At 48.2% G+C, this 13,039-nt stretch overlaps 1 protein-coding gene across 1 annotated transcript; it reads right to left on the reverse strand.

Annotated features, from left to right (window-relative positions):
* Positions 1–1,216: 1,216 nt before the first annotated feature.
* Positions 1,217–3,460, reverse strand: vgf (VGF nerve growth factor inducible; the record flags this gene model as incomplete). Its single annotated transcript, XM_083640164.1, has 1 exon — positions 1,217–3,460. The coding sequence occupies one exon, from the start codon at positions 3,458–3,460 to the stop codon at positions 1,217–1,219; it is 2,244 nt and encodes a 747-aa protein (XP_083496290.1).
* Between the last annotated feature and the right edge of the window lie 9,579 nt (positions 3,461–13,039).

Raw genomic sequence — 13,039 nt, forward strand, 5'->3', positions numbered from 1 at the left:
ATGGTTGGTTTTGACACAAGGCCAGTCCTACATTATTTATGAGTTTAATTTGACACTTATTTTAGTTGTGTGTCACTGGTGTGCGATTCTGGATATTAACTATTTTTTAAACATTTCTTGATGCTTGATTTAACTAATCACACATGGGTTCTTTTCATGTGTCTCGATAGTAAAATCTCAGGATCCCTCAAGCATTTCAAGTAGGCTATCTGCAACCATTTTTGACACATTGTCCAGGTCTCATCGTCGGGTCATCTTATCCTTTAAAAGGGCAAATGGTTTTGAAGAGGACCGTGCCACCATAAAGTCCTCCTTTGCTGGCACTTTAAAATGTCCAAACGTGGAAAAGGAGAATGTCTTTATGTCGGGAATTTCAATGAAAAGTTCTAGTGTGATGATGCAAATCTGTGCCCATCGCTGTTTTCTGACAAGCCTTGTTCATCCTGTTTCCCTTCCTTCACGGGGGAGGAGGGTCTGTGCATCTTTACTCTCATTTTCCTACATAATGTCCATTTTACTCAAACAGTCATTCGCTACGCTATCAAAAAGGCCAAATCAACCTGTACGTATACGCTATCAAAAAGGCCAAATCAACCTGTACGTATACGCTATCAAAAAGGTAGCCTGGTAAAACCATACTGATCACGTCAACTCACATTTTGTTTTGCTCCACGGATCAATCTGGACTTCAAGCCGCCTATAGCGATTTCCAGAAATGAGAATGTAACCAGGCCAATCGGCTGCCAAAATAGTAATGGCATCGCCAGAAGCGAAGAGCGGTAACGTTAACGACGTTAGTAGAGAAAACACAGCCATAAGTGCAGTTATTACAGAAATACAATCAATAACCACAATTTAACAGGAACAAGAATGCACTAGTGAAGTTTCTCTGCAGAAAATACATTTTTGCGTTTTTTTCCCGACTGTATTTGGATTGGCTGGATTTGGCGATTTGGCGATGCTGATTGGCTGAAGGAGTTGTCTGTCAAGGGAAGTACTCTCGCCCTCTGAAATCGCTGTGAGCGGCTGGAAGTCCAGACGTGATCGGTCACGTTTATCAGGATGGTTTTTTTTTACCAGGCTCTCAAAAAGGACCAAGAAAAAACTGGAAATACGCAGTAGAAACAAACGCGAATCAAATAAATACACAAAGAAATTGTCTTTCCCTCTCATCGCTCCTCCTTCCCTCTCACTCTCTTCTCCTCTCATCCCTCATTCATTGGAACAGCCGCGGTCGTTTTGTGAGTATCTGTTGAATGTATTTCTCCAGATCGTCATCGTTGCGCTCGTCCGCCTGGTTCCCGCGCTGCCTGCTATAATAATCTTCATCCCGGGTCACAATAGGGGCCCGGGGCGAGTAATAGAACCGGTTTGGCTGGCGAGGAATCACTGCCAATCGGGAAGGGGAGCGTGGTCTGGAAAGCGCTCCTGCTGGAATTGTCCGGCGATACGATGGGAGGACATAATTAGTGTAGTAGGGGCTCTGCTGGAGGCTTGCAGGGGGTCTTCTGAGCCTGGGTTGGACCCAGTTGCGGAAACGGCGTTTGGGGGGGAAGTTATAGTCATAGTCTACTGAAGTCCCCAGGAGGTTGTTGAGGGTGAGAGCAGACTTGGGAGCGTAGTAGCGGGGTTTGGGTTTTGGCGGAGCAGGAAAATAAATGGGATAGTAGCTTCGGTAGGGCTTCTTTTGGAAGTAGGATTGGTAAGTGGAGTAAGGAGGGTAGCTGGTCCAAAAGGACTTCGGTGATTTGAGCCAGAGATCCTGATTGGTTGAAAGGGGCTTCTGACGTCTGGGCCAAAGATCTTGATTGGTTGACAGTGGCTTTGCAGGTTGGAGCCAGAGATCCTGATTGGCGAGCGATGGTTTGGTCTGTGGTTTCTCCTGGAACCAGGCTTTGAGGGGGTTAACAGCTGCAGGGGCTTGTTTAGACAAGCTATTTCGATCTGTTGGGATGTTGGGATCTGAAACGGCATTGGTAGCTGAGGATGATTGCCAAGGTGACACCATCTCAGGGGGCAGATCTTTCTTCTTCTTCTTCTCGACATCGTTGATGATGTCCACCACGTCGTCGGCGGGGAGGTGGAGCTTGCTGGAGATCTCGATGAGTTTGTCGATGGTCTGTGGGTCGATGTCGTCATCCTCTTCCATCGCGTCCTGCTCCTCGTCTGACCGCTTGTCCTCCGCCGCGTTGGACAGAGAAGACGGGTACTTCCCGTTTTGTTCCCTGTACTTCCGCTTCCCGTTGTTCTGTTTGACCATGTACTGCAGCAGCATGTCAGAGGCAATGTCAGCCAGCTTCTCCTCCTCCACCTTGGCTCTCTGTGCCTCGGCGGCCTGCCTCCTCACCTCTTCCTGCTCGACTTTGGCCCGAGCCTCCTCTTCCTCGGGACTCAAAGCCTCCTCCTCCTCCTCCTCCTCCTCCTCCTCTTCCTCTTCCTCCATTGCATCATTCTCTGGTGGAGGTAGGGGCTGGGCTGCATTACCACCAGCATTGTTAAAGTCTGCATCTTCAAACTCATCCATAAAATTGCCTCCGCGGAAGGTGGGAAAGTTCAGGCCTTTCTGTGTCTCCTCTTGCCATTTCAGCTTCTTTTTAGACATGGCGTTGTTTTTGGGTGGGATGTCATTGTAGGAACTGTAGCCTCTGCTCTCTCGCTGCTGCTCGGGGTCTCTCTCCCTCTTACTGGCTGTGCTGAAACTTGGAAACTCCTTCATCATCGTCTCTAGGTTCTTCAGCTCCTCTGGGCTCAGCTGTTCCTCCTCTTCGTCGTTGTTTTGCTGGGGGGCGGTGACCAGGCCTTCCTCCTTCCCCATGACCTCCTCCCTTCTTCCATTAGGAGAGGTGGGCTGCTGCCCTGTCTTTACCGCGACCGTCTGGCTCATCGTGCGACTGGTCACCTTCTCGGTCATCTTTTCTTCTTCCTCTGCTTTCCTCCTTGCCTCTTCCTCCTCCTGTTCTCGTGCCTCCCTCCCCTGCGCGGCCATCACGAGCTCCAGCTCCTGTCGTCCGTCTCTGTCTCGGTTCGCTCCCTCCGTCGCTCTCACTTCCTCTCCTCTTTCGCCCTCTTTTTTCACCTCTTCCCTCTCTCTGTTCTCCTCTCCCTCTGTCCCTCCACCCTCCTCTCCCTCCCTCCTCCTCTCTGTCTGTGGCTTGTTCAGTGCCTCAAGTAAAACTGCGGCCAGAGTTTTTGGATCCACGCCTTTAAAGAGCTCATCCTCGTCCGTCTCTTCTCCCTGCTCCTCTACTTCCTTGCCTCCTTTTGCTATCGATCCGTTCTCCTCACCCCTCCCTTCCCCGGCGTCTCCCACCGTGGCTAGCCCAGGAGACGCAGCCCTGTGTGGGCTACCGACGAGGCGGGGGGTGCTGATGGGGCTGGGGTTGGACAGATGGAGGAAGGAAGCCACTGTCAGGAGGACCAGGAGGGTAAGAGTACTTGAGGCGTCATGGTACCCGATCATGGCCACTCAGAACAGGGTGCAGCGTGGTCGTTAAAGATGATGGGCAGAAATGCTTGGAGGAAGGAGAGAAACAGAAGAAGAGATTTGTGTCAGTTATCTTGTATGAAGAATTGGATATTAATACACAATTCCGTACGGAAAATATACTTATTTTTTCCTCTCCATAGAACAGAATGGACTGTAACATAACTGCAGGCATTGTTAGGGCTCTTGACCAATACCAATGAATCAAGAATTAGTGAGTTTAACGCCAACAACTCGCTCCCACTCGGGACTCAGGAGGACTCTGATTCACTCGGTTACACTTTGAATACAGTGAATATATTAGATGTATATAAGGTGGTTTGATAGTATTGGAGGTATAAGGAACCACTTTGATTGTAATTTTATCGTGTCTTTGTAATTGTTTCGGAAGTGCGATTGGCGACCGCACAGCTCCCATGTTGTCCTATGTTGTGTTGTACCATATTGCCTTCTGCCCAGGGACTACAGGTGGAAATGAGCTTATAGCTATATGGCACAATATGTTTATTGACTGTTAAACAAACAAACAAATAAACAAACAAACAGATACATACATAAATCAATCAATAAATCAATATAATATAGATATTTACATATTAAATGGCCACATATATGATCCTAATTATATTGGCATCATATTATGGCAGACTGCAAAATAATTAAGACAGGGTGTTTTATAATTTCATATTTATGAGGGTCAGTTAAGGCTATCCACTTATTTTTAATGCTTCTGGACCCACTGCCAAGAAAAGCATTAGCTGGTATTGCGACAAGAGATATAGTAGCAAGCATTGCATAGAACAGGGACTTTTTCACCATACTTATCCTATCTAACAGATCTTGTCTTATGTGTACATCTTTATAGCATGACCACCTATAGACTTCTATTTTTTCTATGTCAGTGATACATTAATTGAAATATTTATATTTAATAATCAGAATTAAAAACTGATTAGGGGTGATACAAAGGACGTTAGCCCACTTGATTGGCATAAGATAGCCTACTGTATATCATACAAAGGTTATGAGGAAATGGTAGGAATGTACGTGAACGTACTGCATACTGAGCACTTAAATTTGAATGACAGGCATCGCTTGAGGGCTTGGCCGCCCTGCAGCTTGCCGAGCTGGCCCTGCAGCGTGCATACGCAGCTCGGCCGCTGTGTGGGCTCGCCCACACCTTGGCTCGTGCGTGGCCTCGCCTGCTCTATTGGCGCGCGCATGTGTGTGTGTTGCTCACAAAGTGTTATTGCCCTTAAGTTTACATGCATTACTTTGTGCATTACTTTGTGCAGGTGTGTGTGTGCGTGCCCCTTAAGTTTACATCCATCAGTCTTATGACATCACTGATGACATCATCAGTGTCTTATGACATCACTGATTACATCATCAGTGACTTACCATCCATAGAACCCCTGCTATCGCTGGCAAAAAAGAAGAAGAAAAGAAATAGGACAATTGTTCCAGACTCAACCTGAAGCAATTGCAAATCCATAAGATGTAGTAGCTCTTTTCCCCAGCATTGGTAGGCTACGATAGATGTAAACCCAATTAGCTCTTTTTTTGTAGTTTCAGCTGTATTCAGGTAGCCTGACTCTGCACCGCCCCCATCTGGCAATGTCAGGTTAGTATTCAGGGGTTCTAAGGGGGAATCTGCACCCTAACTCCTGTCGCCCTCCAGTGGTCACCAGCAGCAATTGCAATGACACACCTTGCAATGGCCTGACGACATCAGTGAAGTCAGTCACACTGTGACTTCACTGATTGTGTCAACAGACGGTAGAGCAGAGATCAAACAGAAACATTTAGTGAAGAGGTAATATACTGGATGATTGTCATTTGCCTTTTTTCCTTTCCCCCCTTTTCAAATGTAGCCTAATCTCATGAAACTGTGAGCGGTCAGTTTAAGCTCTTCAAGGATTAGTTAGACATAGTCACTATAGCTGGAAAATCTCGCAACTCAATGATTAAACTAGTCAGATCCAAACAGGACAGAGGAGAGATATCAGTACCAAGGACAGCGCTGCGCAGGTGGTGTGGGGGGGCGTGGTCTGCCCTGATGGAAATAGACTCCGAGCCATTGAATGACTCTGTTCGCCTGTGAATTATATAATTATGTTGAGATGCAACAAGTTGCTCATAGGCACACCAACGAATACCAAAGATTCCTGTTCTATTGCTCTTCTCTAGGATATACCCACCTCTTCATTTCCAAACGGATTAACGGACCACCGTGACATACTGGCGCTATGCCATTACTTTGTGCAGTTGGAGTTAGGAGATGACTGGCGTTTGCTGTCTGGCCTGCATTCAAACAATGTTGGATGTTTGGAAATTGGAATGCAGCCATAATGTTGGTCGTCAGATCATGTCAGGAAACTCGCAGGAAAATGATCCGAGTGAACAGGATAGGCTATGACGGCATGTTGCCAGACAAACTAGAGAAAAACTGTTTTATTGCGTCTCTCTCCCTGTCTCCTCTCCTCTCTGGTAAGGAGGGTAATGCCTGCCCAGGTCACACTATTACCAACAAAGCAAAGCCGATTAGTAATCCGCCTTGGTGAGGCAAGAAGCAAGAAAATCTGTCAGCATAAATTGAAGACACCTCCACACTTCTGACAACATGAACAACACACAAACTACCTAAACCAGATTCCTCAATAAACCCGTGAGTGTTCAACATTTAAACAGTCTCATTTTTATGTGACAAGATGCAAAGATTCAGTAAGTCCTCATTCCATTTGGTTATTTTTGGCACAGGGAGTCATGGAGATGACACCCGAAAATGACGATGTCGTTATGACGATAATGATAATGATGATGTGAGGGAGGGACAGTAGGCTACCTCTCTATTGCCCAGAAACAAAACAATGCAATTCACAGTAGCTATGGCAACAAATAAGATTATACCATTAATCAATCATTTTGCACCCAAACTCGCTATGTCCACTAAATAAATAAAATAAATTAATAAACAATAGCTTAAATTATTCTAATGAGAAACAATCGTTTTAGAAGACACATCGATTCTGGGATAATAATATTATTATTATTATTATTATTATTATTATTATTATTATTATTATTATTATTATTATTATTAGCTTCCAAATTCCAAAAAGTTTATTTCTTTCCCTCTTATAGCCTATAATGCTATAAAATAGACTGGACTGTCTTAGGCTAAGCTGAGTAGGCTACCACACCTTGCTGACACCTCATCTCCCCAAGCCTTTTTATATGAGTCACTTCCAAATCGCTGTTTGGCCAGCAGCAGACAGGGTTAGTCAGGCTACAAACGGACGTTTTCGCCATAATAAGCTGAAGAAGTTGACACTTACTTGTCCAGTGAGAGCAGCCAGGCGGGGATTCCTCTTCACTTCCCTCCGTCACTCCACAGCGGGATGACTCACTGTTTACCGCTCCTGCTCACAGCCAATTAGAGATGGTGTCTCTGTGTTGTTGTTTGGTTGTTTATTTAGGTTGACTGTATAGTTATTTATTGTTGTTGACTTTGTTTTGGGTCTCTTTACTGAACTCCCCTCTGTATTTCTACACGGCTATTTTCAGTACCACGGACAGCGGCTGCATACTCTTATAGCCTACTCCCTACCCACGTGACTGATCCGTCAGCGTTCAGCATTGACGTCACCAGACCGGGTTTCATTCATAAAATATTTTTCTACCCCTCCCCTCTGTCTCTCTCTCTCTCTCTCTCTCTCTCTCTCTCTCTCTCTCTGTGTGTGTGTGTGTGTGTGTGTGTGTGTGTGTGTGTGTGTGCGAGCGTGTGTGTGTGTGTGTGTGTGTGTGTGTGTGTCGCTCTCTCTCCCTCCTCTCCCTGTCTTGCTGCTCTCTCTCTCTCTCTCTCTCTGTGTGTGTGTGTGTGTGTGTGTGTGTGTGTGTGTGTAGGCGAGCGTGTGTGTGTGTGTGTGTGTGTGTGTGTGTGTGTGTGTGTGTGCGTGCGCGTGTGTCGCTCTCTCTCCCTCCTCTCCCTGTCTCTTGCTGCTCTCTCTCTCTGCCCCCCTCCTATTGAACCAATGCGCTGCAGTGCAGGAGCTGCTGAATGAACAGAAGCAGGGTGAATGAAATAGTATTTGATGGTACCACTACCACTCTATAATGCACTATGGCACCTAGTGCTGAGCTAGCGAGCTCGCGTAGCGGGCAGGCCTAGGAATTGAGCGCGCGTAGCGCACAAAATACATACTTAACATGAAGTATATGATGCTCTAAATATTAGCATGTTATGCACATGTATAATGCTTTGTTGTATTGTATGTTATAACATAAGGCTCATTGTAGATCCTTAATGTTTGCTTTAAAATGCATTCTGAGTGCATAATGTTGAATGAGCTATGCATCAGTAAGCATTATGTGTTCTATATAGCAGTGTTTGTCAAACGTTTTCACGTCAAGACAAACTGACACAAAATAGACCAGACCTCCATTTGATAAGATATTTGTCCCAGGGTCCCCCATCTGATAAGATATTTGCTCTTAGATGTTTCATCACAGAAGGTGTATGAAACCCATAGTCATAGATTCTGTTTATTTGCACTTTTTTTTCTTTGGACCCCCTAGAACCCCCACAAGGATCCCTGGGGGTCGCTGGACCCCACTTTGAGAACAACTGTATAGTATGCTTATGTTACCCACGTTGTGCAGTCTACAGAGCTGGGAATGGAACTCAGAACCTCCGACATGGCAGGCGGACGGACGCTCTATCAAGGATGTTAAAATCCATGGGCTCTATCTGTGGCTTCAGCGGGCTACTTGGTGCACAGTGCCGTTATGATGCACTGTGTGTTCGTGCACAGTGCCCTTATGATGCACTGTGTGTTGGTGCACAGTGCCCTTATGATGCACTGAATGTTGGTGCACAGTGCCCTTATGATGCACTGTATGTTGGTGCACAGTGCCCTTATGATGCACTGTGTGCACAGTGCCCTTATGATGCACTGTGTGCACAGTGCCCTTATGATGCACTGTATGTTGGTGCACAGTGCCCTTATGATGCGCTGTGTGTTGGTGCACAGTGCCCTTATGATGCACTGTGTGCACAGTGCCCTTATGATGCACTGTGTGCACAGTGCCCTTATGATGCACTGTGTGCACAGTGCCCTTATGATGCACTGTGTGCACAGTGCCCTTATGATGCACTGTGTGTTGGTGCACAGTGCCCTCATGATGCACTGTGTACACAGTGCCCTTATGATGCACTGTATGTTGGTGCACAGTGCCCTTATGATGCACTGTGTACACGGTGCCCTTATGATGTTGGTGCACAGTGCCCTTATGATGCACTGTGTACACAGTGCCCTTATGATGTTGGTGCACAGTGCCCTTATGATGCACTGTATGTTGGTGCACAGTGCCCTTTTGATGCACTGTATGTTGGTGCACAGTGCCCTTATGATGCACTGTATGTTGGTGCACAGTGCCCTTATGATGCACTGTATGTTTGTGCACAGTGCCAATTATGATGCACTGTATGTTGGTGCACAGTGCCCTTATGATGCACTGTATGGCAGTTTTACACAGTGTGACTGCAGTCCATTTACTTTTTATGGTCCCGAGGGGGGCAGAGAAAAGCCCAGGGAACAAGACAGACGATTCCGCAGCCATGACTTTATAGCTTGTGCATTTTTGACAGCGACAGTAAGTACAACCCCTCCATTTAGTCTCACAGGTTATTACATTTTCTCTGACTTTTTTTGGCATCTGTTCATACAGTACAGCCGAGCCAAGGGCAAAGGAGGAGGGCTATCCTGTCTTCAAGAGAGAGAGGGGGGGAAAGAGAGAGATAGAATGAGAGTGCATCTCTGTCTGCCTCTCTTTCTCTCTTTCTCTCTATGCAGAAGATTTCTCAGGATCTTTGGCGTCCTTTTCCGTTGTATTTCACTATAGAGACTATTGGCTAATGTTGTTGTGAATCATTGGCACATGGTGCAAACTAAGTGCAAATCCCTCTCATTCCTGACACCCAGGTTGCACTGCACTCCTTGAGTGTTACTGACACACTCCCTCCTGCAAGTCTCCTTCCACTCAGGCCCAGTCAAGTTCACAAGGAGACATCAAAATGCCAAAGGCAGCCAACAAACATGCCAACAAACCACCAGCTCAAAGCCCCCTCCATGCATCCACCAAAATAAAGCTCCCCATATCCAATGCCCCAAAGCAGAAACAGTCAGGGACTCTGTCCTGTGAGTTAGCACTGTCCTTCAGATGATACGTTAAACCGAGGTCCTGACTTTATGTGGTCATTAAAGATCGCACCGGCACTCAAGGGTAAAAGGGTGTAACCCCGCTACCCTGGGGGGTGTAACCCCGCTACCCTGGGGGGTGTAACATCGGTGCCCTGGGGAATGTAACCCTGTTGCTCTGGGGGGTGTAACCCTGTTGCTCTGGGGAATGTAACCCTGTTGCTCTGGGGGGTGTAACCCTGTTGCTCTGGGGGGTGTAACCCTGTTGCTCTGCGGGGGGGGATAACCCCGCTGCCCTGGGGAGTGTAACCCTGTTGCTCTGGGGGGTGTAACCCTGTTGCTCTGGGGAATGTAACCCTGTTGCTCTGGGGGGTGTAACCCTGTTGCTCTGGGGAATGTAACCCTGTTGCTCTGGGGGGTGTAACCCCGGTGCTCTGGGGGGGGGGGGGGGGTAACCCCGCTGCCCTGGGGAGTGTAACTCCGGTGCTCTGGGGGGTGTAACCCTGTTTCTCTGGGGGGTGTAACCCCGCTGCCCTGGGGAGTGTAACTCCGGTGCTCTGGGGGGTGTAACCCTGTTTCTCTGGGGGGTGTAACCCCGCTGCCCTGGGGAGTGTAACTCCGGTGCTCTGGGGAGTGTAACCCTGTTGCTCTGGGGGGGGTAACCCCGCTGCCCTGGGGAGTGTAACCCCGGTGCTCTGGATACATTCCCACACAGGCCTTCCTTCCATCGTGGCCACCTAATCATTACTCGATATCTTGGCTCTTTCAGTGGTCAGCCCTCAACTCTCCACCGTGATGTGTGGTGAGCATTCCGGTGCAAACTGGCTGCCGTGCATCACCCAGGTGGGTGCTACACGCCCCCACACACACACACACACACACACACACACACACACACACACACACACACACACACACACACACACATATAGATCTCCTCCCCCGATATGTGAAGTGCTTTGGGTGCCTTGAAAAGCCATCTAAGTGAAATCAATTATTACTATTAAGCAAATCAAAGAACACAAGTGTTGATGAAAAGAGTCTTTATTGACTATGATGACGTAGCAAACAGAAGCCAGAGGGGAGGAGAGAAGGCAGGTGGAGGAGAGAAGCCAGAGGGGAGGAGAGAAGGCAGGTGGAGGAGAGAAGGCAGGTGGAGGAGAGAAGGCAGGTGGAGGAGAGAAGCCAGAGGGGAGGAGAGAAGGCAGGTGGAGGAGAGAAGGCAGGTGGAGGAGAGAAGGCAGGTGGGAGGAGAGAAGCCAGAGGGGAGGAGAGAAGGCAGGTGGAGGAGAGAAGGCAGGTGGAGGAGAGAAGGCAGGTGGAGGAGAGAAGGCAGGTGGAGGAGAGAAGCCAGAGGGGAGGAGAGAAGGCAGGTGGAGGAGAGAAGGCAGGTGGAGGAGAGAAGGCAGGTGGAGGAGAGAAGGCAGGTGGAGGAGAGAAGCCAGAGTGGAGGAGAGAAGGCAGGTGGAGGAGAGAAGGCAGGTGGAGGAGAGAAGGCAGGTGGAGGAGAGAAGGCAGGTGGAGGAGAGAAGCCAGAGGGGAGGAGAGAAGGCAGGTGGAGGAGAGAAGGCAGGTGGAGGAGAGAAGCCAGAGTGGAGGAGAGAAGGCAGGTGGAGGAGAGAAGGCAGGTGGAGGAGAGAAGGCAGGTGGAGGAGAGAAGGCAGGTGGAGGAGAGAAGGCAGGTGGAGGAGAGAAGGCAGGTGGAGGAGAGAAGGCAGGTGGAGGAGAGAAGGCAGGTGGAGGAGAGAAGCCAGAGTGGAGGAGAGAAGGCAGGTGGAGGAGAGAAGGCAGGTGGAGGAGAGAAGGCAGGTGGAGGAGAGAAGGCAGGTGGAGGAGAGAAGGCAGGTGGAGGAGAGAAGCCAGAGTGGAGGAGAGAAGGCAGGTGGAGGAGAGAAGGCAGGTGGAGGAGAGAAGGCAGGTGGAGGAGAGAAGGCAGGTGGAGGAGAGAAGGCAGGTGGAGGAGAGAAGCCAGAGTGGAGGAGAGAAGGCAGGTGGAGGAGAGAAGGCAGGTGGAGGAGAGAAGGCAGGTGGAGGAGCAGCTGCTGAGCTTCCCCTTCGTTTCTGTTCTAATGGACTGATGCACTGAGTCACTTCAGAAAGAGCAGCAGTTGCTACATTGCTGCTTGCCTCAGGCTCTCCAACTGTGTGTGTGTGTGTGTGTGTGTGTGTGTGTGTGTGTGTGTGTGTGTGTGTGTGTGTGTGTGTGTGTGTGTGTGTGCGTGTGCGTGTGCGTGTGCGTGTGTGCGTGTGTGTGTGTCTACCCACTCACTACCCACCACACACGTTCACTCACTTTCTCTCCCGGATACTCATTTGTAAGCCACATTGCCCACACTGGATGTGAACCTCCTCTGCTGGCTTATAACAGGCTCACAGCTCATCAGCACAAGCTCTTGTGGGGATTCATGTTGAAAATCAATACGACATCTCTTTCCAATAATCCTGAAGAACAACAACAACAGCCTTTACTTTACATTATAGATGGTGCACTCTCTTCTTCTGTGTGAGTGTCACACAGCTATACATTGTGTCCTTCTACATTATATATTGTTGTATTTATATGATCATTATTTTATGTTTTGCATGTTTTTATTATCCATCATAATTAGAACATAATCATCTGATCATTTTCACATAAATCACCTCAATAGTGGGGGGGTTTTACGTGCACACCGAGTATAAAACAGGTGTTGTTTATTCATTTATGGCATTTGTTTTGGCCAATGAGCTCTTCGACTGTGTCAGTGGTTGAAAAAGTCTCGTCAAGTGTGTCGCTGATTGCGAAATCACATGTGCAGAGGCGCCTCCAATCAACAGCAAGGCCACACTTTCCTCCTTCCATAACCTCCCTCTTGATATTGCACCCCGTGGCCAACAGCTGATCGGGTGTCATATTTGTAGGTACAGTAATAAGCCGACAGATTGTGATCATCCAGCTCTTTCTGAGGAATAGCATGGCGAGGCCTATGTCATTCATTTTATGGGGAGGCTACATTATTCTAGCCTGAACACATAGAGCCTATAGGCGTGCCGAGTTTGTCATGCTTGTCTTGACGGGAGGTTAAAGTATGACACCACGCATAGCTTTGATTTGCTATTTAAGCACTTCAGAATGCTCGATGCTGACGTGCGGTTCATTCACTCAAACCATATCTCCAATAATGAGATACAGATGGTAGACCCCCACCACCACCCCTCCCTCCCGCCTCCATCTATGAAAGCGGATGAGAGGCTAGATAGAGCACGGCATCAGCGTTTCACCGGAGGGGGAGAAGGTTGGAAATGACGGATGGTTCTTCTGTTTGGCTCTGACTGGCGCTTAATGATGCAGGGTTGACTCCAGCAGTGGTGAGGT

Source organism: Poromitra crassiceps, assembly GCF_964638095.1.
Source record: "Poromitra crassiceps genome assembly, chromosome: 7".
NCBI lineage: Eukaryota > Metazoa > Chordata > Actinopteri > Beryciformes > Melamphaidae > Poromitra > Poromitra crassiceps.